The 27,504-nt window shown below is 39.9% G+C and overlaps 1 protein-coding gene across 6 annotated transcripts in view; it reads right to left on the reverse strand.

The window, feature by feature from the left end:
* Positions 1 to 5,119: 5,119 nt before the first annotated feature.
* LOC106810809 (MAGUK p55 subfamily member 6-like) overlaps positions 5,120 to 27,504 on the reverse strand; it is a 53,126-nt gene continuing 30,741 nt past the window's right edge. For 3 of the 6 annotated variants that reach the window (XM_014814282.1, XM_014814266.1, XM_014814296.1), the window contains 13 exons: positions 17,063 to 17,184; positions 15,088 to 15,248; positions 14,175 to 14,313; positions 13,726 to 13,819; positions 12,948 to 13,096; positions 12,485 to 12,616; positions 11,803 to 11,911; positions 11,420 to 11,485; positions 10,235 to 10,396; positions 9,016 to 9,218; positions 8,400 to 8,528; positions 7,847 to 7,915; positions 5,120 to 6,869 (listed from right to left, as the gene is read on the reverse strand). In XM_014814282.1, coding sequence (XP_014669768.1) covers positions 6,693 to 6,869; positions 7,847 to 7,915; positions 8,400 to 8,528; positions 9,016 to 9,218; positions 10,235 to 10,396; positions 11,420 to 11,485; positions 11,803 to 11,911; positions 12,485 to 12,616; positions 12,948 to 13,096; positions 13,726 to 13,819; positions 14,175 to 14,313; positions 15,088 to 15,248; positions 17,063 to 17,184 — 1,712 coding nt within the window. In that variant the 3' untranslated portion in view covers positions 5,120 to 6,692. Of the gene's footprint in view, positions 6,870 to 7,846; positions 7,916 to 8,399; positions 8,529 to 9,015; positions 9,219 to 10,234; positions 10,397 to 11,419; positions 11,486 to 11,554; positions 11,618 to 11,802; positions 11,912 to 12,484; positions 12,617 to 12,947; positions 13,097 to 13,725; positions 13,820 to 14,174; positions 14,314 to 15,087; positions 15,249 to 17,062; positions 17,185 to 19,124; positions 19,364 to 20,899; positions 21,028 to 27,504 lie in introns of those variants that run through there. The other 3 variants (XM_014814289.1, XM_014814307.1, XM_014814273.1) reach the window with 3 other exon arrangements.

The following is a 27,504-nucleotide window of genomic DNA, read 5'->3' on the forward strand; positions in this document are numbered from 1 at the left end:
CGCACACGACACACACACACACACAGCCGTTCGTCCGAAGTCGGACGCGCGCGCGCGCCGCACACAACCGCAACACACACACACACACACACACACATATATATATATATATAAATTATATCGAATTACAATGTAAATATTACTTTTAATATGGTATTTATATAGTGACGAAATACCGCCTTGTATTGTCCAGCATTATAATTACTCTCTTACGACTTTATGAGGGAGCGGGGGTTGGGTTACACATAATACGCAGAATCAGCAACAGACTCACTAATAAACAATCCTATCTAAATTATGTCGGTGGGCGAGGAAATTAGCCCGAAGGAACAGGAAAGTGAAACATTGGCAATGGAAATGAGAGTGTCATTGGCAAAGCAGATCATCAACTATTGAAGGAGGAACTTGAGATCAGGAGGGAGCGAAGGAAATGAGTGCAGAGAATGTGACGGAAATGATAGTGATGAAAAGAAGGCGGATATATATATATATGCCCAGCGCGCACACATACCGCACACGAAAATGCTATATAGTATGGAGATATGAAATCTTCATAACTGATTGCTTCGCGTTTTTTCATTCGTTGCTGGTGGTATTGATTTCGCAACGGTGGAGCGTAACCCTGATAGCTCCCTGGATCGACAGGAGAATAGATCCCCCGCGAGCATTCACGCGAAGAACCAAGTTCACGAAGACACGCGAGTCATCAATGTATAATAACGCACGGCGTCAAAAACGGGCGCGTCAAGGACATGCAACCCGATGACGGAATAAACGCTGGCCGACAGACTGAGGGCGCGCAGCGTCTGCAGGTAGGTAGGTAGCCGTCGTCACAGCTCCACGTGTTAACATCGATAGCGGGACCCGCCCCCGAAAACCGGTTACATGCGAGGAAGCAGACACGCCCCGCCCGCGATTATAACCGCACAATGTAATAGCAAGCAACGCGCGGATAATTCTGTCGGCTCTTCCCATGCCGGTAACCAGCAGGGAGAGGGGAAATTCGTTATCAAATGGAGAGGGGTAACTCAAACTAAGGACTATATCACTCGGTGCAGTTTAACAGCGTCCTAGCGACGATGCTTCCTTATTCTATCCTTACTATGCCGGGGTCGGCGCCTAGCTCCAGGAGAAATGGCGCGTGCTAACGAACGACGACAACGACTATAGTTGGTACCCGGTAATAAAAAATACCCGGTATTCGCGGAACTTCCGACTAGCGACGCCTAGTATCGACAACACCGACGAGTGCCGACAGCGATACCTTGTGCCGACAGCGCCGCCTAGTGCTGACAGCGCCACCTAGTATCGACAACATCGACGAGTGTCGACAGCGCCGCCTAGTGCCGACAGCGCCGCCTAGTGCCGACAGCGCCGCCTAGTGCCGACAGCGCCGCCTAGTATCGATAACACCGACGAGTGTCGACAGCGCCACCTAGTGCCGACAGGGACTACTGCACGTTCGCGAAACCTCCCGCAGATATTGAGAAACCAGATTCACAGCAATCTCGTGGCAATATCGATCGTATTATACAAACTAATGCCGTATAGTAATTGGTAGTCACGTACGGTACAAGTGGTACGCCTGGGAAGCTCAACAAGTGCCGCAGTGCGACAGGGCTCATCTGGTGTCTGGTGTTCTGCTGATAAATTCATTTGTGCATAGCAAGACGTCTTATACATAAGTCTTCTTTATTCTTGTTTGACTTTCGTAGCCAATTCGAACAAATATATCAGCTACACTTTCGCACCCACCTATTCTCTATGCATTGCAGACACATGTGCATTGCAGGTTGGCAGGCAACAATTATGATTAGAAGCGTGCCAACCATGGGCTGCCCGCGTTTTTGCCTACCCACGCGAGCATTCACTGATTCAGCCTTCAGGGTGCTATAGACAGACTGCTTTAGAACATAATATGATTTAAGGAGCGTAAACCTTGTTCAACAAACATTTGCCTTTGCAATTAAACTGTGCAACTGTAAACTCACATTCACACTAGTATGGGCTCTAATAATAGCAAAAGCAGTTCAGTCCTTTGTTAACAGTCAACAAATCAATGTTTAACCCTCCTCTTGAGGGTCAAAAGGTTATCCGACACTTACTCTTCGCATGTCAGCGGAAAGTACATTTCATGGTCCTTTTAATAAAGCCATAAAAATGGTAGGTCACTGCTGAAACAAAAAAGTTTTTCAATCGCTCCGTCAGACCATGTCCTCAGAAAATGTCTAAAATCTGCCCTGTGCCCCATTGACCTTTGACATGTGACCTCCAATTTCGGCACAGTGATGGCTTTTCCTACCATGATGCTATACACCGACTATCACGAGCCTACGTTTAGATGTGTGCCGCAATTGTGCATTTCCTTCCTATACCTTAAGTTAAGGAGGGAATGTTCCCCCTTCTTTTACACCTCTTGACCTTTGACATTTGACCCCCAGCTTCGACATCCCAACTCGTTTTTGGATTACCTCCCCCCCACGTCCCGACTTTCGAATCCGTACGTCGAGCCGTTTAGATTTGTGCCAACTGTTGACGTACGCACGGACGGACGGGCGCACGGACAATCATGCGATTCTACAAGCTGCATCTGACTTCGTCAGATGAGCTAAAAATAAGACGTAGTACAAAAGGGACAACGTTAGCGTTACATGAACAATATTCGGCTTGAGCATTAGTAGTTAAATTCTCACGTAGAAATAGTGTTTTCTAATTGCGATATATATCAGTGGTGTTTATCTGTGGTGACAAATTTTTAACCTACTATCCACCCGGTTTGGAAATTCCAGCTAGGAAAATGGGTAGACACGCATATTATTCGCACTTCTAAACGAATATTAACGTGCTTTTCGTTGCTTAAGAATGCGCCAGATTTGGCGCACGCTGAGAACTTACTCGGGTTAAAATGCTTCTTAAGTCTACCCATAGGCTTCGTGTTATAGCGCCATGCAGGAATTAGTTAGCGGTGGCGAAAGAGACCCGGTATTTCAAGCGCGGAATTGTAAGAAACGCACATTTGAAAAACGAAAATCCACGCAGAGTAATATTAGTCATCCGCACTTGATAATAACTGGTGACGCAGTTCGTGTAACTCAGCACCATGCCGCCAGTAACTGAGACTACAACTGGAAAGCTGGCCATTCAAACCGTCCACGTCAAAGCCGCGATTCAGCGATAGACTTCAAAGCTTAATTATACGAATACATGTCGTTTACAGTGCAGATTATTTTCACGACTTTGTGCATCTTTATATTTTGCAAATCCATGACGGTATATCCTCAGCAGCGGAGAAAAACGAAAAATGCGCCGCGCAAATTGCACTGCTAAATCTAACCGTTTATGAATAATTTTTAACGCAGTGTTCTTTTTGCCTGGGCCTCCAGCCATGGTATCACAGAATTTTTTTGCGCTACATTCGAATTCGCACTTTTATCCTGTCTTTATATGACGTTAACCGAATGAAAATGGAAATGCAATGCCAAAGACATTCAAACGAGACGAATTACTCGCCAGCACAGCCTGTATCCGCACATCCGTCCACTTCACTGTCCGCTTGACAAGGGATTCACGGACGCATTAATTCCTTTACATAATTGAATAAATTAGTCACGAAACTTGCGAATTACAGCGATCACAAGACCGGTCGTTCACGCTCGGAACGGGCACGAAGGCTCGGGTTATAGCACGGGCAGTATATACGTTAAACGAATCCACATCGCACCCTAAACTCAAATACCCCGACAAAACAGCTTTGTGTCCACACTGCGATAGTTCACACGACGCAAGTTCGTAAAGATAATGATAAAAGTTCAAGAAGCGAGTAAGGAGTAGTGTTAACAGTTAAATAGTGCGCCCTGTTACATTTGATTCGGGTAGACTGGTGGTTAGAGTGGCTGATAGGGTCTATGTCTCCCTGGGTACTGCCGGAACGTACCATGGGTACGGTCCGGTATACCGGAACGTACCCTGGTAACTATCTGATATGGTTAGGGTTAGAGTTAGGGTTAGGGAGTAGGCGTAGGCGACTCCCTATATAGACTCGTTAGTGGAGTAGGCGAGGTACGGTCCGGCATATTAGATAGTACCAGGGTACGTTCCGGTATACAGGACCGTACCCAGGGCACGTTCCGGCAGTACCCAGGGAGACATAGACCCTGGCAGCGTTAGAGTGTAGGTTCTCCATGCACGGGGACCAACAGCGCCGCCATTTAACTCGGGTAATTTTAATTATATTTCCGTTAGGGGTTAAAATATTTAATCCGGTTCAACCCTAACGTGTGAACCCTTTGATGAAGACAGAGATGAAAGCATAGTCGGCGTGTGATGTCGGGGTGTGATGTAGTCACCGTTCATACACGTCATTGCAGGCATATACATGTACTGAATTTGACAGCCCGCGTTCTGTCAACCTAAAGGCGGCGATCGTGAATATAAAGCTAAACTCACTAAACAAGTCTCACACACCGGTATTATGAATACGCATCACTATCATACTGACCAAATACCTCGAGAAAAAAATTATTTCGATGGACACACTCTAAACGCACATCACAACGTTAATAATCGCACCATAGTTTAATTGTTAGAATTAGTTTAAAACGACGCAGAATGGCGCTCACAACTGTAAATTTAGCAGGTACGAATAGGCACATCAACTTTATTAATCAGAATACTGAACTAAACGTCGAAGTTTCTGTAGTTCAGTGTCATGATATCATCATTTCCGGTACCCACTAGGAGAAAACAACAAGAAACTCCGCCTATTTAAGCTCATAAGGTCTATGTCCCCCATGGTACTGCCGGAACGTACCCTGGGTACGGTCCGGTATACCGGAACGTACCCTGGTAACTATTTGATATGGTTAGGGTTAGGGAGTAGGCGTAGGCGACTCCCTAGACTCGTTAGTGGAGTAGGCGAGGTACGGTCCGGCATATTAGATAGTACCAGGGTACGTTCCGGCAGTACCCTGGGGGACATACACCCTCTCAGCCCTATTTAACATCTCACTACCCGATCAAAATAAGTACCACGCACAGCTGTGAATGTTCTACATGATTTCCACATGTCGCATTTAGTGACGTTTCATAAGATCACCAAATTTTCAAGAAACCATCCATGAATAATTTTTGGAACAAGAAAGGGAACGAGAAACGTCCCGTTTTATTTAGATACAGATTTCTACTGTACATATTTGTGTTCACGCGTGTGCAACAAATAGAGAATGTAATTTTTCATCACGGAGGTTATTACGCATATTGCAGTTCCAGAAGAAACGAAAGAAGTTGAATGCAGTGGCTACACATGTACTTCGTCAATTATTAACGTATTAAGCAAAACGAATACCTACACCCTATAACAAATGCAAGATAATTACACCTACTATTGCAGTATTATTAGCTTCGTACAACTAAAAATACACCACACGAAATATGCAACGAAAACAACACACACATACATTCTGTACAATATAAAAAAGTTTGGACCCCATTCGGATTATGCATAAATCTACGACAAGTCATATCATTTGTTCACATGAACAAGTGTGAAGAGAAACGTGTCCGTCCTGATAAATGACAAATTAATTGAATGCAATGTTTATTACTCGGTGCCTGTGTCACGCATCACATTTTGCATTACACGTTTATCAATAAACGTATCTGATACTACTAGTTTCTATAATAAAGATGAGAACCATTGCTCAATTGGTATTTCCACTCAACCCAATCATGCATTTGTTAGGTGTCAGAACTATTAGATAGTGCTGACACCTACCGTTCTTGTACTAGCAGTACAATGTATATGATTGAGTGCATAGGTATCCTATAACAACTGTTATATGATATCTATGGTTGAGTGGTATTATAGGTTTTGGAAAAATTGGTATTTATACTCAACCCAATCATACATTTGTTAGGTGTCAGCACTATTAGATAGCGCTGACACCTACCGTTCTTGTACTAGAAGTAATTTGTATTTCTAAACTGGAAAGATTTTATTTTGTTCGTATATTGTAATGTAATTTGTATTCTGTGACAATCGTTTGCGTTTACTGTTGGTGTCAAGAATAAAGACATTACAATGTATATGATTGTGTTGAGTGGTACTATAGGTTTTGTAAAAAGGGGCAAGCACCTGTTAACTCGTTTTATCCTACGTTTACATTATCTTGGAGATCAGACGGACATTCTACAATTAACGGATGGGTAGGTTTTATATCTACTCATTTAACAGTACACGCACACATACCCACACACAAACACACAAACACCGACACCAACACTTACTACACATTGACAATTCATGCTTACAAAACGCTGTGTGCGCCATTGCTATCTATTGCAGTCTGTCATGACGCATCATGCTACACTAACTACATTAGACACGTCATATTACTGGAAAGTGATCAAAATAGACGTATGCAAGATTGCTTGGGATTAAAGTGGTATTCTCTTAGCGAGAACATTTTCATTAGAGACACAATCATTCAACTTTTAAAACAGAGTGTTCACTGCGAATCAGATCAATCATGAATTGTGCATACATTGTGAACCACACCAGATTAGAATGGGCCGAGTCAATTCAGAAGGTGAGATCTATCATGAATGGCTTTCACTTCAAGTTTTCCGTTGACAGAGGCAGGCATCTGGCAGGCGGTCGCTCTTCCTTCGCACACCTTGCACAAGGTTGCACATTAGTACACCCAGTTGACAGGCACCCACTGTGGTTCGGTGGCCAACCTCTGGATAGCGTCGTGCAGCACAACGAAAGTCTTCTCAAAGTCGTCATTGACGATTGTCAGATCAAAGAAGCAATCATAGTTCTTCTGCAAGCGGTAGCTCTCGTTCACAGTCCGGTCAAAGTCTTCCTCCTACATAACAGGGATAGGACATCACCAGTGACCTTATGAGTAGCTTCATTGCTTACCAGTATCTTGATTCTTATGAAGTGATAGCAACTAAATATTAAAATTACTGCGCTGAAGGAAGACAGATTAAAAAATACAAACGAACAGGAATAAAATTATCTCAGTTGGAAGAAGTTGATGAAGAACATTGCTCCCTCGCTATCCTTCTCCTTGATTTAAAATTACGAGTGAATCATTAGTATTACAATTAAAGAATTCCATCTCCTACAAGACTGTATGCATATTACCGTAGGACTACACAAAAATCATTGCAAAAGGTCAATCATATTTGAGCTAAAATGTAATAAATAAATCATTATAAATAATATTGACATAATTGCGAAAAGCATGCACACTGATACAAAATCATGCACTAAGTGTATCATTCAGTGACAGAAATGTGTGTACAATTTCAGACGTGTGAATATCCAGTTACTAAAATTAATAAGTAATAATCAAATTAAGGAAAGACCATATAACCGATGTTTTTTGTTGTTGCAATTTTAGGTAATAAATGCAGTCTTTGCATTCTCTTTGCTAGTTCATACTGCCTCCGCCACCAAGACGATCACAAAAAGACTAGTAGGATTATTATAGCTATGCGCCATAACCTTTAACAGTTATTCTGTGCATCAGTCATGTGCACATACTATTACAGCTGAGTGAATGTTATTGTAATTGTTACTATATGTCCCAATAAAAAGTATAAATGTTACGTCAAGTTTTCTAAAACTGCAGAAAACAAGACACGTTTTAGCATGAAGAACATCATTTATGAGTGTTAGTGTATTTAGTAACTACGTCTAGCAACTGTACCTACAAACTACACTCTCCAGAGCGTGGGTATTGGTCACAGTCGTGGTGAACAACTTCTGCTCTACACTACCAGCTACTGAGAGTTATTCTGTTGTTAGGTAAGAATTCGTAGCAATCAGATTTACCGTCATGTCCATGAACTCTGTATCTAATGTGCTCATCGTCACAGATCTGTTCTGCAGCTCACGCTCGTACTGTGATAAAATGAAAAATGTCATGCGGCATGCAAAAACCGGACAAAATGAAACGTGAAGCATCCAAAAACTATACCACCATCACAGGTTTTTGCAATTGAATGACATGAATTATAATAGAATAACAACATCCAACAAGCAAAATATGAAAAAAAATGTGCCAAACATAAATCAACAGGTTGAACATTCGCAAGATACACATCATTAAGATGGCATGTTGCAGCAATAGATGAGACTTGAAACCTAGAATAAATTGATTTACATGCAAGATATAGTAACAGCTTCAATGTGTTACCAAAATCACACCCTAGATTGCGTGAGAGCCCAACCCATCCCTCATGTCACATGACACAATACCAAGATGCTCAATGCAATAGACAGTGCAAGCTTCAATATTGTCACCAGATGGCAGCATGCCCCTGTAACACTGCTGTGTGCCGAAGACAACAGGGCAGCCAGCTGCATGCAAGCATGCTCTACTCACAGCAAGGTTCTTTTGGATGTGGCCCTCGCGCACGGCCTGCTCATGCATGTTGCGCAGTCGGTTAATGTCAGGTGCTTGCAGGAACACAACAAATGGCATGAACTCCGGCGTGCTCAACTTCTTCAGAGCCTGTTAAAAAGTAAATAAAGTTAAAATATAAATAAATATGGAAAACGTTATTTTACAACAGTATGCAGCAAATTTATAAGGGAAATATAATATTGTGCGTTTGCAACCTTTTCGAAACGATATGGAATTACGTATTACACGAAATCATTACAGACACAATATAAAAACAAAAGCGTCTATAAGACTTAATGCAGGTTATGATTAACAAAGTGTAGGGGCAGCGTGTAACAAAAACAAGTGGCATCATCATGCAACCGCATCAAGAAGTCGACAAACAAATTTTAATCGTAGCATATTTTGGTGAAAATACTCAATGTACGAGTCTTCTAAGATATGTTAGCCTCACTTTAGACACTCGCTTTTACGCAAGATACACCCGCAAGTATTGTTATGGTCTGAAAAATATGAAAACGTCGGGAAGATGGTGCAAAATCATTGCCTTAAGATCCGTAGCATTAGTTCTAGTATTTAGTATTCGTCTACGTACCACAGAGTTGCAGTCGATGACGCACATCTTGCCGGCGCGCACCACCTGCCGCATCGTGTCCAGCTTGGTGCCGTAGATGTTGCCATCCAGCTCACCGCTCTCCAGGTACTCATCGGCCGCCATGTCGCGCTCCATGATCGCACGATCCGTGAAGAAGTACTTCCTGCCGTCCTCCTCTCCCGGTCGCATCGCGCGCGACGTGTCTGCGAGAATGATTACAAGCTGGTGAATGGCTGGTGAATGTGCGCGCCAGCAAGCCGCGCGATGACACACCTCTCTACTCGTCTACTCATACATTTTATATGCAGCCAATGTCTACTCTACTCTATTTTATTTCATCGCTATGCTTTTAACAGTACATAAACTATAGAGCAAACAACTATTAAAACTGAAAACCATGTCTTAGTTCTACTCAAACTAAGAAACGGTACCTATGTAGTTCGAACAATGTAATAATATTTAGCAATGCAATAATTAGCTATGCTTGCTTGATTCATAAAGACCAACCCCTTGTCCCTGCTACATTAATGAGCCAAGCTAGAAGAATGTAGATATGTACCGACCACTGACTCTTAATGCGTTCTGACAGTTTTGCAACCACTATTTCGTGACATTTGGAGCCATGGGAAAGTTCCATGTGTTTCTGTAACTCATTGATTATAGTTTGATGAAGGGGGTTAATGAAATTTGTGAGCACATGTAGTGTCCGTTTTGTGTATATGCAAGGATGCTGTGTGCATAGATGCTATATTATCTTCATTGTGTATTGCAGGGAAAAGTGTTCAAGTGTATTTCGGTAATATCAGTTACTAGTGCCAGTTATTATCAGTATCTGTCTATACACGAAACAGAATAGACAGATAGATAGAACAACATATTATATGTTCCCATAGCTACAGCCTGCCCCTACTTTAGTATAGTAGAAGCATAGCCAAATATATGATGCTATGAGCCATGGTCGATGTCACGAGACAAGGGTAATGTAATTTAATGTAATGCATCTAATTTGTGTATGCGCGTGCATTCGTATTAATGTATGTACGGTTCTGTATATATTTTACTTCTTTATAACATCCTATCGCTTGACAAAAGCTAGTGTACACTGCATATAAACATTGTAAGCAAATCGAAACTGGCACTGACCGACACAAAGGTATCAGAGGTTGCCAGAACTGAGATGCTGGCCAACAAGAAATTTCAATTAAATAAATCGACTTACGTGGAATTGTAGTTCCATAACGAGTTGGGTCACTGTTTATGAGACGGCTCTTGATGGTTCGTCGACCGACGCCCTGAGCACCAATAAGCACCAGGGTTTTGCGCTGAAACGGCGGCATGCGGGCAACCTCTTCATACAGCAGCAGTTCGTGTCTGTCCATGTCTGTAACAAAATCAGACAAAAAACGTACAGGCACAAAATCTATCCTTGCTACAAGCTACATTCTACATGCTAGGAAAACACTACATTACCTACTTTTTTAATGTTCAATAATAACGTTTTATGAAATAGCATAATGTATTATTTAAATGTTTTATGATAAGTTATTTCTCTTGACTAACGAAGGAGATATTAAAGCTCTCGTTATGTTAGTAAAAGCATTTAATAATACAAGAGAAGTTTTGCAGCTCTTGATTATTTTGTATCACAAATCACAGTTTTAAACCTAAGATAGGAGATGAACGACGTAAGACGTAAAGACGTAAAGACGTTTTCTTTCATTTTGCTGTGGCAAACCCATTGGTTTTGTTTATGCACAAGCAGATTTTAGTGAGAAAACACTGGCAATCTGCAGAAATAAAACCTCATAACATGAAATAGGTTAAAAAGCACATGGCGTTGGGCAAACATATGCGGACCGAGCTCCACTTCCCACACTACTTACCATGCATTTTTGAAATAGCTTCGGAATAACAAACCATCGTATTTGAGAACTATATTTACAAGATAATTATTGAATTAGTTTTGAAAGATATTGGATAAAATAATGAATTTGTGTTCTTTTAAATGATTAAAATTATCATTAAATATTACAAAATCTTTGTCTCTAGTGTGCACAAAGTCTATTGCATAACTTGACAACATCAACAACTACCTATCTGTAGTTTTTTAAATAAATTATTTATAAAAAAACACATCAAACAACAAAAATTGGCATATATAGCAAGAATAAAACAGATTTAACTGAAATAAATTTTAAAAGCTAGATTACAGGTCATCTTTAGGCAGTGCACTTTTTCATTATGACCAAATGAGAAAAAGTGAGAAAGTGATAGCATTGAACATACTGATGTGCATGACACTGTATGTCCATAGCGGACTATAATGGTGCCGTTTCACAAAAAGAGCTAGAGGTGGTTTATAAAGCCTGAATTAGATATACTGGCCTAGTGAACACACACATACCTGACGTGTGGTGGTGATTGTAATAGACTTTCTTCTTTCTTTTTGACGTTGCAAGCGAACCAAATACTAGAATCAAAACAAAATGCATCAAAATAAGATGGGGGACATAACATTGGCCTGATATCAGTAACTTACCCATTGTTCTGCTGTGACTGTACAAGACTTTTTTCTTTCGTTTCGCCTTAATTGAACCACAGACTGGAAAACGCAAATCATGGCAAGTTATGCAAGTGCAGGTTTATCAAGAAATAAACCTTTGTGAACCGGAATGAGTTGTGGCTTAAGCAGATATAACTAAACAACTATGGTGCTTAGTGAGTCAACCATATCGCATGAATGACCTAACCCATTGTTGCTGATGAGGATTTTTTGGCAACACTTACCAACCGTCTTGGTGAAGTCAAGTTCAGGTTTGCAAAATGCTTTTCTGCTCTCCTCCAAATTGAGCGAAGGAATCAGCCCTGCTGCTTTGTCTTCTCCGACCTTTCTCGCCTAGTAAGTAGTGACGAGCGAATAAAGTTTTTCTCGGCAATATTATAGCATCACTTTAGCATTGATGATACAGTGTACATAGGATTGGAGTGTTCTGCCCATAATTCTTAGTCTACATGACATTCCATACATAAATTAAGTCATTGCCCTGCATAACTCACAGTGTTCAGTACTGTGTTTGTGTATGGCTAACCTCGACCCATTTAAAAGTGTAATAATAAAAAAAAATCATTAGTTACATGAAAAAAATTGTGTAATTACTTAATTATCTCCATTGACTGTTATGAACAACACATAGCTCTAAACACGTACTACAGAACAGTACTTAGAGGTCATTACAAACCACTCTCAATTATCACTAAGCTGGATTATCATTGAACTAGCAGGTGCAATACTCTGTATATTCTCACAGGCATCTTTTAAATTTTCAACCATAGCCACGACATTATGTTCCCTTTGTTCTCCAATTTTCAGACCAACTGTATGGCAACTATGCAAAGGTTTTGCTCCTTAGAACCTATAGGACACATAGACCAAATCAGATCAGTCACACAGCACACCCGGAAAACCCACCTGCCACCAGTTGGGATCTTCCTGATTGACAATCTCCAGGATATCACCTTTGTGGAAAAAAAGACCTGCTTCCTTGCAAGGAATCAGTGTATCTTTGGAAGGATCATAGGAAAAGTGCACCTTCATAAAAACCTGCAATAAATACACTCACTGTTAACTGTCATTTGCACTGTTTGCATTAGTGAATATCAGCATGTTGATATAAATAATTGAAAATGCACAACACTACTACAGTAATACAAAGGAAAAACGGTCACATAGGAAATACAAAAGAAAAACAATAAATAACACATACAGGACAACAAGGGGACACAGCAACACTTGAACACACAGGTAGTTTTCTATACACCACTAACTGTTCTAGCTATGAACTGCTCAAACAATTTACTGCCAACTGGAAAAGACACCATGTTGACAATGTAAAATAGTCTACGATAACTCCCGCCTCAATGATTCAAAGTACCTGTGCCGTTGGCAGGGAATCAGTGTAGCTGGGAATGATCTTCAGTGTAATACTACCAACGGCCTTCTTCATGTGCAACTGCAACTCTTCCGGTGTCCTCACTTCAATGCCATTCACCTCCTTGATGATATCGCCGACGTGTAACAAACCTGTGGCCACGACACACATAAAAAAGTTCCAGCATTAAATGTTGCGTTCCCCACTGCTCGTGAATATGCTACTTGCACCATTCCTCTTCGTTGTTGTTTTTAGATAATCAACACAAATCCATGATAGATTGGATGGTTTTATATGGTTGCAAATGCCAATGTCACAGTTGTTGCATTGTGTTCATGCACAAAAGTCCAGCATTAAAATGCATGAACAACTTTCAGTTAAAGTTATGGTTTTACGACAATTTGGTACACCAATCCAAAATCTTTGCATGTGAGATATAATGCGTGAAAAAGTGTGTTGGGATAACAAACTGTGTTTGGATAAATCGAGTAATACAGATGCTGAATTACAGCAAACGAGCATATATGGATTTTAAAATGCATGGTAATCCTAACGTCCATGATGATTCAGGCCCTCTAAATATCATATTGCTTGTTGCCATAGCCTGGCAATATCTGAATGAATTTTTGATTACCTACCAAATTACTTTTATGTACGTTTTCTGTTAGAATGCTATTTTATGGGTGACTGCAACGACAAGCTGCTAATGCATGCTACATCACTACGAATGCGACATCTAGCAATCTTTGGTGAACTACCACATCCCTACGAGAAGCATTACCCTGCCGATCAATCATGCCTCCTTGCAGGATACGGGCGATTGACAAATCTCCATCTTCTGTGGCAATCGTAATACCAAGGGGCTCCCCCTCCACCTGAACAGATGCATAAAAACAACAGTCAGCAACTTAGCAACACACAGATCAATGTAATAGGTTCAAACAATGTAAGAGAAACACCAATATGCACACAAAGAAGTACAGTCATATGTAACAAATATTCTTAACCTTCTGGATGAGACACAAGGAACATCACTTTCATACCGGTTCCCCCGACATATTAATCACCTGCAAAGCATACCCGGTTCATTTTTCACACACATGCACTTTCAAAGAAACATTATGCTACCAAGAACTATGCACAGTAACACTCTCCAAGCCTATAACAAAGGAATCATATTACATCAAATGTGTTCTAATCACGTATTTCTTGGCGAAAGGTATTCCTTACCTTTCTGATGCCGACCATGCGTATGGCATCGGGTGGGGGAGCTGTGTAAACGGGTGGTGCCATTCTACTAGCTATCTTTGGCGATGGCAATTTATCGAATTTTTTCTGTGCTATCGTGTCGTGTGCCTCAATAATGGCCCTAAATTTGGAAAGACATAAATCATACTACTGCAGAAGCAGCAATAAAATGCTAGCACAATCAATGACATGTGAATCTTCTAGCCTAATGAATTGTATGCATGGAATAGCTTTTCAGAGACAGGCCATTTACTTGCAGAACTTACATGGCATAATGAAAAGCCTTTCAATTTGAACATGGGCACTGGAATAACTACCAAGACATACGTACAGAGAATAAGAACTAGTCAAAAAATCTCTGGTTGCCATAACAGTGCTTCATATGTCATAACCTTTACGTTGGTGGGTAGGAATGCAAAAAAAATTCCACACATAGAAACTGTTTTCTTCCTCTTTTACGTTTAATAGTTGAGAGTGAAAATGGGTATAGGACCTAAAGGTGTCATTCTTAGAGTAGGTGAAACCAAAATTGTCAATTTTCAGTGCCCACGAGTTCATTTTCAATCAGTATATATATACAAACCATTGGTAACTGTAAATGAAAAAATAGAAAATTTTGAGTTGGTAACACTTTTACCAGGTCAAGCAACTTAAGCTGGGTTTACACTACTGACTTTATGTTGTCAAATTGGTGAATTGGACCAACTTCCTAACTATACAACCGATAATCGGCACTGTAAATGCAAAAGTCACGCGAGCAACTGTTCAACAGCAACTAGTTGGGAGATTAGAACATGTTCTATTTTCGCCAATTTGACAACAAAGTCGGTAGAGTAAACCCAGCTTTACAGAGAGCAGACAATTTTCCTGACCAACCTGAAAATGCGACACTTACTTGACGTGAGGCTTCCGGAGGATAGTCGACAACTCTGACGCCTTTGTGTTCGAGTACTTGTGTGGAGCCAAATCAGTGAAGATCTGCTGTATAAGCTCTGTGCTGTTTTCTCCTCCTAGTACGGGCTTTAGGGGTTCTTCTGCATCCAATTTGTCATGTGCCTGCATGTGTATTCACGACTCACATTATTTATATAACCAACCTTGCCCCTGTGAAAAAGGACGTGTTAGGTGATACAGTACTAGGAGTGGGGGAATGTTCCACCAGAATTCTTATGAAAAAATTATTTGTCTTGGTGTGTTTTAAGATATTTTGAATATATATACTATATCAAATACCAGTACTCCAGTTTGCATATATATGGTAGAAATTCTAACCACGTAGTATCAGTCTTTTAATAATTATTATACCCAAACTTTCACATTCATTGAGATATTTATGTAATCTTACGTCTTATATAGTAACTGTTTGAAAATTTGAACTTTAAAAAAATAATTCTGTGTAATATATACATGGTATGTGACACATATCAGAATAATTTCAGCATTCAGTAACAGGGGTAGAAATTAACTTTTGAACAAGGGAGTCCAACGGACTCCCTACCCTCAAAAAGAGGGAGTCCGCAGCAAAATGAGGGAGTCCGCAGTCTGAGGTTCAAAATTAAAGATATTAAAGGGAGAGTTTACTCTAGGTTCTAGGGTTATTTTGAGCTAATTTAGGTTATAATTACGCTACATAAAAAGTTTCATGATTCAATCACCATTAGAAATATTTAAAAAAATGTTTTAAAACTAACGACTACAGGTTTGATCTACAACGATTGGGTTGGCGCCACTCAAAGCGACGATATTGCATAAGTTTGCGCAAACCACTTTCCAGCAAGGCTACAGACGAGCCGTGTTTCTTATTTATTCATTTAAAAAGCAAAAGGATTTGTATATATCTTACATATAAGTGTACGACATATAGTTTCAGTTATATTGGATAAATTTGTCCGCCCTAAAATGAATATCGGTTTTCAGTTAAATAGCATTAGGATATAAATATAATTGCACGTTTGTATTAGCCCTCAGTTTCTGCTAACGTGCCACAAATAAATTGTTCAACTACGCAAACTTTTCGGGGGTGGCAGCACGGTCGCGGGTGTCATGGCGCCGTTCAAATTTCGTAGCGTTGATGTGTAATTAATTATAACAATAAAATTAGGTATCTGGTAACAAATACGTGTGGGTATAAACGATTTGTTATACAGTAAGTACAGTTGTATGCAGTAAAATCCTAGAGGCTACTGTCCCTTTAACATTAACGCATGTGCTTATTTTTAAGATTCATGCAGTTACACGCCTGCCAAATTTTCTTTGGACATTAGCTAAAAAAAATACAGTAATTCCGCGAGGCCGTGCTCCGGAACAAACTAGTTACTAGTATGGCAGAATTTTCAGGGAGTCACACGGACTCCTGCATATGTCAAATCAGGGAGTCCAACAGTAAATCAGGGAGTATTTGACTCCGGACTCCCGTTAATTTCGCACCCTGCAGTAAAATGTATCCCTGGAATGAAATAGTGATAGCTGTCCAAGGAAATTCATTACTCCAAGACACTCAGGGCCAATAAGGCAACGTAAGCAGAGAGGAGCACCATAGCATAGCAATAGCACTGCAAGTAATTAAATTAATTTAAGTAGTAAATACGGTTCTGCATTTACTGCGAGCACTGGGAGGCAAGTTTGTACGGCAATTCCTCTTTTCGTTTTCCGTGATTGTACCAACGAGTTTTTTGCCAGCTAACTCCGAGAAACCACACAGTCATGCAACCACGCGACATAGAATTCACATACTTAGAAGGATTTTAACATACATATAACTAGTACATATACACGTACATGAACTATTCATTTTGAACAACTCTGAGTAATTACTGCACCATTATATATATATATATATACATGTATGTATATCTAGCCTATAAATATACCTTGATCAGATTTTTCATAGCAGGACTATCAAGCAGGGATTGCAGAAAGACGAGGTCTTTGTGTTGTGCTGTGACATGGTTTATATCTGTGTTCGGTGATTTGATAAACTGGTCACTGACAACTGGAAGCAAAGAAACAGAAGAGTCAGATATATGCACACGTACACATGTATGGTGCACAATGGTACACATTAATATCCATCTAGTTCACGTCCCTCGAAGCTGACCTGGAAAGTGTAAGTAAAAACTGAAATATAATTTTTAGCACTTATTATCCCTTATGCTATGAATTTTAGCTTGTGATTGTTCTTGGGGAATGTAAAATTATTTCAGTTGAGAGATGACAAATGCCACATAGTAAGAGGGTTCATTTCAGCTAGTAGGCCCTAACAGTTATTTTAAGGACCAATGAATATTAACACAATCCATATTACCACATTCAAGATTTGTAAATATGATATACAAACTGATGCTCATAAGGGTCTATGTCCCCCAGGGTACTGCCGGAACGTACCCTGGTAACTATCTAGCTGATATGGTTAGGGTTAGGGTTAGGGTTAGGGTTAGGGTTAGGGTTAGGGTTAGGGTTAGGGTTAGGGTTAGGGTTAGGGTTAGGGTTAGGGTCCGGCATATTAGATAAGTACTAAATACTAAAACCCTAACCCTGGTACTAAATACTACGGTCCGGCATATTAGATAGTAGTATTTAGTACCAGGGTACGTTCCGGTATACCGGACCGTACCCAGGGTACGTTCGGGCAGTACTCTGGGGGACATAGACTCTCTCAGCCAAACTGATCTCCGCAGGGGTTAGAAATGAATTTTTGACTAGGAATATCCAGGTCACCAAAAAGAAATTTATTATCTGACGTTTCAAATTAATGATACCAATATTACAACAATTTAATGCACGAACAATAAACTAAAATGTACTATGTACTTAAATTATTGTATTAGCTGCTATACAGTAGGCCTACTGCAGAATAAGATTAAAAAATACTAAAAGCAATATTATTTTCAGTGTTTTGGGGGTGTTTTGGTTAAATGTACGCTAGCAAAATTGTCAGAAGTAGCGCAGGCTTCTGCTGCTGTAAAACCAGAAAGTCAGACAGTGAAAAATGGAATATTTGACTTGAAACTAAGAGTTAATTTGACCCCTGCTAAGGCTTGAGGCACTGCACTCTCCCACGGCACACAAACCTATATTTAATTTACAACACTAGACTTGTCTACATCTGTGACGATGTCACTTAACCAACCATACAGGTTGCTATATTATATATTATACAGCTATCTATGCTATATTATACAGGAGCACACAGTCACTAGTATACTGCAAAACATCATCATACTGAACAATATCACCTCACTGAGGTCAATGACCTATAGACAAGTATGGTCCATAATATTGTCAACAGCTCTAGGATTGAGTGTACAATGACTCCTACTAGCTATTCTTCCCATTTTGGGCAGGTTAACCCATCTTCAATACAAGATGAGAGAATGAAGAGCTCCTCATAATTTTTCGCATTTACAGGTTTACCACTGCCACTCCAGTAGAAGTGTACCCGTAGAGTACACGGTAAATATAATATATATATAAGTATCTGGTTCTACCAACATCAGAGGTGGTGACACTGGTGGAACATCTATTGCCAGACATTCGGTGTCAACCTGTAGGACCTTTAGTAGTTTTGATATATCACAAAGTACAGTAGGTATCTATACCCACAGAATATTACCCAGGAGAAATTATAAATACTAATAACATACAATAATAATTGTATGATACACATACACACACTCATAGTATAAGGTAACAAGTACATAAGTATACAATATTAACTGCCGTGTCATGTTGTGGGAAGGTGCCAATACCAATCAATATATACACTCATTTTTTACGTGTTTCCCTAAATTGACATTTCAAATCGCAGGCTACACGAACACTCAGAGATCGGCGCAGTAAAATAATACATTTCCTATAAATTCATATACAGTAATATAACAGTGAAACAGCAAATACTAGCATATGAAACACTCGACCTAAACAATCTCTCACCATTTATAGAATAAAGGAATGTCCACGTCACGACCAACACTGGCAACAGACGCGTTTTCGTGCGTCAATCAAAGAATCAAATCGTGCGTCAATCAAGAAGAAACGCCAATATGGAACCTTGGTCACTTTATCTGTACGTACGCTAACAAGGAAGCCGGTGAACACGTATCTCGACTCATGAAATACGGCAGCTAGGACAATTATGTCATCTGTCCTCCAACCTACTACACCGCCAGCGACCACTGCATGACAGCTAGAGCTCTCCACTATTCCTACACTTACAAAGCGCAATTGATTTTTCAGCCATGTCTTTAATCAGCATGCACCCCGACTACTCCATTTTGGGCCTCGCGCAACTGCGCATGCTGCTGCTAGTGCTAGTCGATCGTGGCACAACTCTCTCTCTAGCTATGTTACGTAGTTTAGAGTAGAGATGTGATGTATATATAATAATACATTCATATATATATTCATATATAATAATACATATAATATACATTCATATGTAAATGCTAGAAATATCTCTTCGTATGAAGAGCATTTTATTAAAGAAATCAACCCACACCATACAACTCAATGGCTAGAACATATTATAGAATATAAAGATAGAATAACGCAATGTTTAGCAAGCATATATATTACTTGCTTGCGCAACACTTGCTTGTGTAATAACCATGCCTCAATGAATTAATTTACGCCTGTACAGTCAACATACGCGTAGAAATAAAAATAAAACAACAGAACATATGCTGAATATATTTGGTATATTGATATATATACAACACATGCAACATATATCAGGAGTAGATAATAGGGGATCCCTATTATCTACTCCTGACATATATCCACCCGGCCAACCACAGGCGACACCCACCAATCAATCCACCTACCCATCGGTCTGCACTATGGTCTTCACAAACACAAAAGGCCGCAACATGCAATTAATGCGCTGTTTACAAGGACTGTCATGACGGTTGACAGACATGGTAACGTAGCCCTGCCTAAACAGCACGTTTATGCGCGTTAACACGTCTAGTTCACAATTATCAATTGCTCATATATAGTCATCGAAACCTGAATAGAGACCTGTAAAATTGATATTTTAATTGGGTGGACCCGATCAACAGCTAGGATCTCACTATATAGAGTATATGTGGCCCAACCCGAGTATTACTTGGTTCAACACGACTTTAGGACCTCTCGTAAATACACGATGTGATTAGAGTTCGAGTTAGGGTTAGGGTTATATGATGATGATGACGATGATGATGGTGGGGGTGATGAAGATCACGATCATGATATGCCGGGTATGATGCCGTATGTATGATGACGTATGGTGGGTATGATGACGTATGATGCCGATGGTGATCCAGCAATCACTGCGTGTTCCCATGACTATTGACGTACAAACATACCTGTTGCACCTTCTTATAATTAACTGATAGTATCATATGTACATCTTAACAATAATTCTATATCCCACAGATCGAGGACACGAAATATTTAATCCGTACGTGTACGTGTAACCTACTACAGGTAGGAAGAGTAGCGTGAACTTGTTCGATATACGTCATCAACAGGGACGTGCGTGACACCAACACACCTCGGCGAACTGCGCGTGCGACTAAATAAACACGCGACCATCCCTATAACTAGTAGTAGTATTACACAAATGTCCTATGTGACACGACATAGGTAAACTAAATTAGATTTACTATCTATGGGCGACACAATCAAGTAACATCACTGGCAGTGCGAAATCATCTCGTTCTTACCGTGCCTCCTCACACCAAAAATTCCACAATGAACCGCCCACCGTAACCTGCACAAAGAAATCCTCGTAGAATGGCTACTGAGCGACCAGGTAGGCCGCTATAGCATCTGGAATGCCAACCACCTCACCGATCGTTTCTAGATGGCTCACAATGAATTTTAGCGCAGCCGTTGCAGAGCTTTGCAGCGCTACAAAAACAGGTATTCGGTGGTGTGAATACTGCTTTGATGACCGTCTACGGTGTGCGCTCATGCACGCAGGTATAGGAAGCGTCACAGCCAAAACGGCGTTTAAACTATGGCTGAACCAATCACTTTCAACGCTGCAATATATTTGGCGTAGGTTGGTGTTTTAGGCGCGTCTGCCCATCCCACATTATAGCGCTATTACTGGATGCTGGGGGAGACAACGAGCTTATCGGCACGATCGAGAAATACCGATGTTACCCAACATGTTTTACCGCGGAAACAAATTGGTACAATACTGACAAATAACAGTATAGGTGCGCATATGTGTGCAATGCGCCAACTCAAATCCCTTCTTAACAGTTTTAAACATAACAGTTCACCCTCTCTTCATACACACAAATTATACTAGACGCGATTTATTTGTTAGCTATATGAATGAGTTGTGTATGCCTCCGCCAGAACAAATATAAAAGTGTATATGAGCATGCAGATTCTGTCAACGAAATGTAAGAACTGTCAAAACATGATGAACTCATGAGGGAACGGGAGGCGGGAGAAAAGGGGGCGGGAAGCGGGAGGGGAAGGAGCGGGAGTAGGGAGGCCAGTGGGCGGGTGAATTTTCATCCAAAACAAACCATTATACTATGTTGTACACGTGAGAGAGAGAGAGAGAGAGAGAGAGAGAGAGAGAGAGAGAGACAGTATACTAAGTAGAGAAAAATAAAAGAAATCCATAGCACGAGAAATAAATACATGAGAAAAGATGTACATTGTACAGGATTTTAATACATTTATTACGCAAACTGTCAGAGAAACTAAGTGACATTCAAAAAATAAAATGCAAATATATAGATCCTGGTAAGAAGAATATTGCTACCTATTTTTCCCTAGTCTACCTCATCGTCATCATTGCTGCTACCATAAAACAAACAAATCTTAAAGGGACAGTAGCCTCTAGGATTTTACTGCATACAACTGTACTTACTGTATAACAAATCGTCTATACCCACACGTATTTGTTACCAGATACCTAATTTAATTGTTATAATTAAAGGGACAGTAGCCTCTAGGATTTTACTGCATACAACTGTACTTACTGTATAACAAATCGTCTATACCCACACGTATTTGTTACCAGATACCTAATTTAATTGTTATAATTAATTACACATCAACGCTACGTAATTTGAACGGCGCCATGACACCCGCGACCGTGCATGCTGCCACCCCGAAAAAGTTGCGTATTTGACAATTTATTTTGCACGTTACAGACCGAGGGCTAATCACAAAAGTGCAATTATAATTATACCTAAATGCTATTTAACCGATCGATATTCATTTTAGGGCAAATTTATCCATATTATAACTAAAACTATATGTCGTTTATAAGATATTACAATCCTTTTGCTTTTAAATGAATAAATAAGAAACACCTTCGGTCTGTAGCCCTTGGCTGGAAAGTGGTTTTGCGCAACATCAGATCGTGCGCTTTGAGTGGCGCCACCGTCGTTGTAATCAAACTGTTGTCGTTAGTTTTAAAACATTTAAAAAAAATATTTCTAATGGTGATTGAACCATGAAACATTTTATGTAGCGTAATTATAACCTAAATTAGCTGAAAATAACCCTAGAACCTAGAGTAAACTCTCCCTTTAACTGATGCACAACAGTAGGCCTACTACGTACGACCGCTGGCAGGGATTTGTTGTAAAATTGCGCAAGTAACATTACGAATTTATATCTATAACATGTATCAGGGGTTAATAATGACAAATCTTTGACACATCTAATGACAAATCTTTGTCATTATTAACCCTCGTGTTTGTCGACAATTTGAATTATGGACGCCATGGCAGATGCTGCGTAAATTGTCACTAGATGGAGACACTGCACAGAAAATTCAGACCGTTTCGCATAACGGCAAACACCATCAGCGAGTCCTACAACCATGAAGGCGGCGTACAAAAGTAGAGGACGTCCATAGGCAGCAGGCCGGCATTGAACAGAAATTAATTAAAAATACTAGACGAACGGCCACTTGACGGAATGGCACAATTACAGAACAAGACCAATCTCACGTCTCATGCTTTCTAGTACTACTTTCTAGACGTCCACGAGGTATCTACCTTGCGTGCATAAATGCAAATTACTGCAATCTAGTGCCAAACTTTACCGCCAAAAAATTCAAAAGGTCGTTTCCCAGAGACGAAATAGGGCAACAATTGGCGGAAGGCTACTGTTGTATGCCACCTGAAGACAATAGTAGAATATGTGTACAGAATGTATGCGCCTACGCGCACTCGCGTGTTTTATGGCGGAATAAGCATCTTATAATATGATACCACAGCATACTCTGGTATTTCGTCAATAAAAAAAATAAAAAAATAAAATAATAAATCATGATATACATATAATTATATAATATATAATATAATATTTTTTAAATAAAAAAAAAATACATTGTAAACAAAAATAAAATATAAAACTAAATACACACGCGCCCACATACACGCGCGAGCTAACTCAGAATGAGTATTTTTGGAAATATATTGATTTTACTGCCGTAGCATCTCCGTACCAACATAAGCAATTGAATAATAAGTACAGGACATTATTTTGCCCAAACCAACGTTACACATAACTGGCAAGCCTTAAAATAATTGAATTCATTCTTTTTTTTCTGAAACTTCTCAACCCTAATGGCGTGCATCCATATTTTACATGAACTGTGCACGTTAACTTACAGACCCCCAGATGTAAACGGCAGTACACTACCTATGGTCAAAATTGCCTGACGTGATGTGATTACCAAAACTTAGAATCCCCGATTGCCATCCTGATGGGATTCGGGATTGAACCGACGAACTATAATTTCGCAATGACATGTACTACATACACGTGTAGGCAGCCAAATACCACAGCGTGCAGTTTCTACAGTTTTAGGCACTACATTAATATTATTAATTTTTAGGGCCAAATTTTATCAAACAAATTTTCAAGGCAAGATATTATCAAACAAGACAATCGGATCATAACTCTTTGTTTAGTACACACTGTAAATAGTTCTGGTAACGATATTTGTGCATTGGATAACACCTTATAACAACAACAAGAGCATTTTAGCATTGCAATTAATTTGTATTTATACTGGTGACAATTTTATAAGCTGATCGAATCCATATCTGGAAGTCCTATTATGGATATATAGCAGGACACCCATCGTTGCCCGGGAAATGAAGCGCTCAGTTGGTGACCACTTGGTTGAAAGTGAAATACCCAAAAAATATCTATCTATCTATCTATCTATCTATCTATCTATCTGTCTGTGCGTGTGTGCGTGTATGCGTGTGTGCGTGTGTGCGTGTATGCGTGTATGCATGTATGTATGTATGTATGTATGTATGTATGTATGTATGTATGTATGTATGTATGTATGTATGTATGTATGCATGTATGCATGTATGCATGTATGCATGTATGTATGTATGTATGTATGTATGTATCTCTCTCTCTCTCTATATATATATATATATCCATCTATCTATCTATCTATTGATCGATAGATCGATCGATCAATCGATCTATCTATCTAGTTATGTATCTAATTATGTATGTACTAGTTAGTCTAGATTCTAGAACGTGGATTCGCAATCCCCCTGCACAAAAAATTACACCAGAGCAAGTAGTGCATCTATATATTTTAATGACTGAAACAATGGCATAGTGCTGCCAAAATTCTTTCATAAAAATGATGGTAGATGGCGCTTTTGAAGGAGGCATTTTAGAGATTAGAAATAAAACTTAAAAAATAACAATAAATAATAATGGAAAACAATACCTACACAGTACAATACATTACAGTACACTATGGATTATATGATTTTAAGGGATCTTAGCCAAACAGTTGAGAAATTTTACATAGACCCATAACTAATTCTGTGTAGAGATGTTTTAAGCCACCACAAACAAACCGTGCACCCACACGTATATCAGTTACAACTTACAAGTAAACAAGAAGCCAAATTACGGCCCACAAACTGTGGGGCAAGAAATTTTCGGGCACACGAACTCTTCGGTGTCTAAGCAATTTTTTGGTCCACAAACTGTTTGTGGTGTCTAAGAATTTTTTGGTCCACAAACTGTTTGTAGTGGCTAAGAAGTTTTTTTGGTCCATAAAGGCCCGCTTGTGTCGGCCTTACCTAGTCGCCGACAAGATTTGAATATCGTACGTCAAAAACCGGCCAGATCGTCGATAAAAACATCGGCGACCAAACTCGACATGAGTTCTCTTACGATCGAAAATACGGTCGCCGACTGCGATCGCAAAAATAGAACATGTTCTATTTCTATGCGGCTGTTGGCGACAAATCGTGAGTGGCAGCCAATCACCGCAGCATACCGAGTCACATGATTAATAAAATGGCAGCCTACACAGCACGCCATCAGCAGTTTACAAGGAGGGATTATTGCACAAACCCTTTCTCAAGTTTTCCGTATATCACATGAAAAAAATTTCTGCACATGATGATAACGATGTTCAGAAAATTGAAGATAGATTTACGAAGTTACATGATGTTTACTGGTAAGCGCCATTTTGTTGGTCACGTACGTGACTCGTTTTATGTAGACTGGTCCCGGCGTCAAGCTTGCTCTGTTTGTGCTAAAGAACTGCTTGTGCTAGTACAAATACTGGGGCCGCGAACCCGTCTACGTTTCATGCAGGAACGCTACGATCTGATCGTGTGTTGCTACGCTGCTAATCGGCGATAAAGTAGTCGCCGATAGTCAAATCGTAGGCCGACATAAGCGGGCCTTTAACTGTTTGTGGTGGCTAAGAAATTTTTCCATCCACAAACTTTGTAATGGTAAAAAATTTTTGGCTCCACAAACTGTTAGTGGTGGGTGGCTAAGGAATTTTTGGGTCTGCAAACTGTTTGTGGTGGCTAAATATTATTTGGTCCACAAACTGTTTGTGGTGGCTAAGGAATTTTTGGGTCCACAAACTATTTGTGGTTGCAAAGAATTTCCTTGGTCCACAAACAGTTTGTGTTGGCTAAACATTTTTTATCAAATCAATAAAGAAAAAAAGCGTGATAGAAAAACAGATAGTTCACATTTATCAACTAGCAGGACACCCTGCGTTGCCTGGGAAATAAAGCGCTCGAATGACGACGACTTGGTTGAAAGAAAAATACACAAAAATATATCTATCTATCTATATATCAATCAATCAATCAATCAATCAATCAATCAACCAACCAATCAATCAATCAATCATTCAACCAACCTATCTATCTATCTATCTATCTATGTATCTATCCATCTATCCATCCATCTATCAATCTATAAATCTATCTATGTATTTATCTTTTTATCTATCTATCCATATATCTATCTATCTATCTATCTATCTATCTATCTATCTATCTATCTATCTATCTATCTATCTAACCTATCGAAAATAGTCTTGCACACTCTGTATCAAGTCAGTGCAAGGTGAATGTTGTTACAACCATGACATGGCGGATGTAATATAATGCATGTATAGTAACGCAATGTAACGCACATTGCACAGTAATGCAAGTCAGTGCAAAGTGAATCCCGTTTATTTAGTGCTGCTTCAGGGGCCCGTTTATTTAGTGTTGCTGCAGGGGCGCCTTTATATAATGCTGCTGCAAAGGCCAGTATATATTTTCCGTTTTTTGGCTTAGATGACCTCGGAGGTCAAATCGAATGTGCCCATGACATTCAGCACAAACATGTACCCCTACTGAACGTCTTTGACATTCCTAGAGTGCTCGAGAAGATCGATCTCGATAGATTTGCATCGAGAACAGACAAACAGACAATTGACAAATATGTATTAGATGGGGAATTGGGCCTCGAACATCGGTCGCCGTTGACTGCTAAGATAATTTTTTTCGGCCATTTTTATACGGTCAAAGTGGAGCCAGGCAGGCTGCCAGCACGTGCGCATGGTAAAATCAGATATATAATATTCACTTTTCTCGTAGCATCACGCCCTTGGTTGTTATATGGTTATATGGTTTTTATATGGAACAACTCTGGATATATATATATCAGGAGTGTATAATAGGGAAGAGTGTGACATCAATAAACAAGGGAAATCGTCATTTACTAGCCTTATAATACCTACGATTTACTACGCGTAACTCATCCAACTTGAGCTCAAATCGGACACAGTACATTCGCCCATCATCGTACCAAATCGTTTCCTCGTAGACACCCGCAATCCGAAGATACAGCCTAAAACCTACGACACGATTCTCCATATTCTTTGGCCAATAATCCACCGCATAGCGCGCCAATAATTCAAACAAACGGCTGGCAGTTTCTTCCCGCTCTGTCCACGGCTTGTGCTCACGGCGAGGCGCTGTGGCTCGCAGGGACATTTGAA

The sequence above is a fragment of the Priapulus caudatus genome, unplaced genomic scaffold (genome assembly GCF_000485595.1).
Source record: "Priapulus caudatus unplaced genomic scaffold, Priapulus_caudatus-5.0.1 Scaffold17, whole genome shotgun sequence".
Taxonomy (NCBI): domain Eukaryota; kingdom Metazoa; phylum Priapulida; class Priapulimorpha; order Priapulimorphida; family Priapulidae; genus Priapulus; species Priapulus caudatus.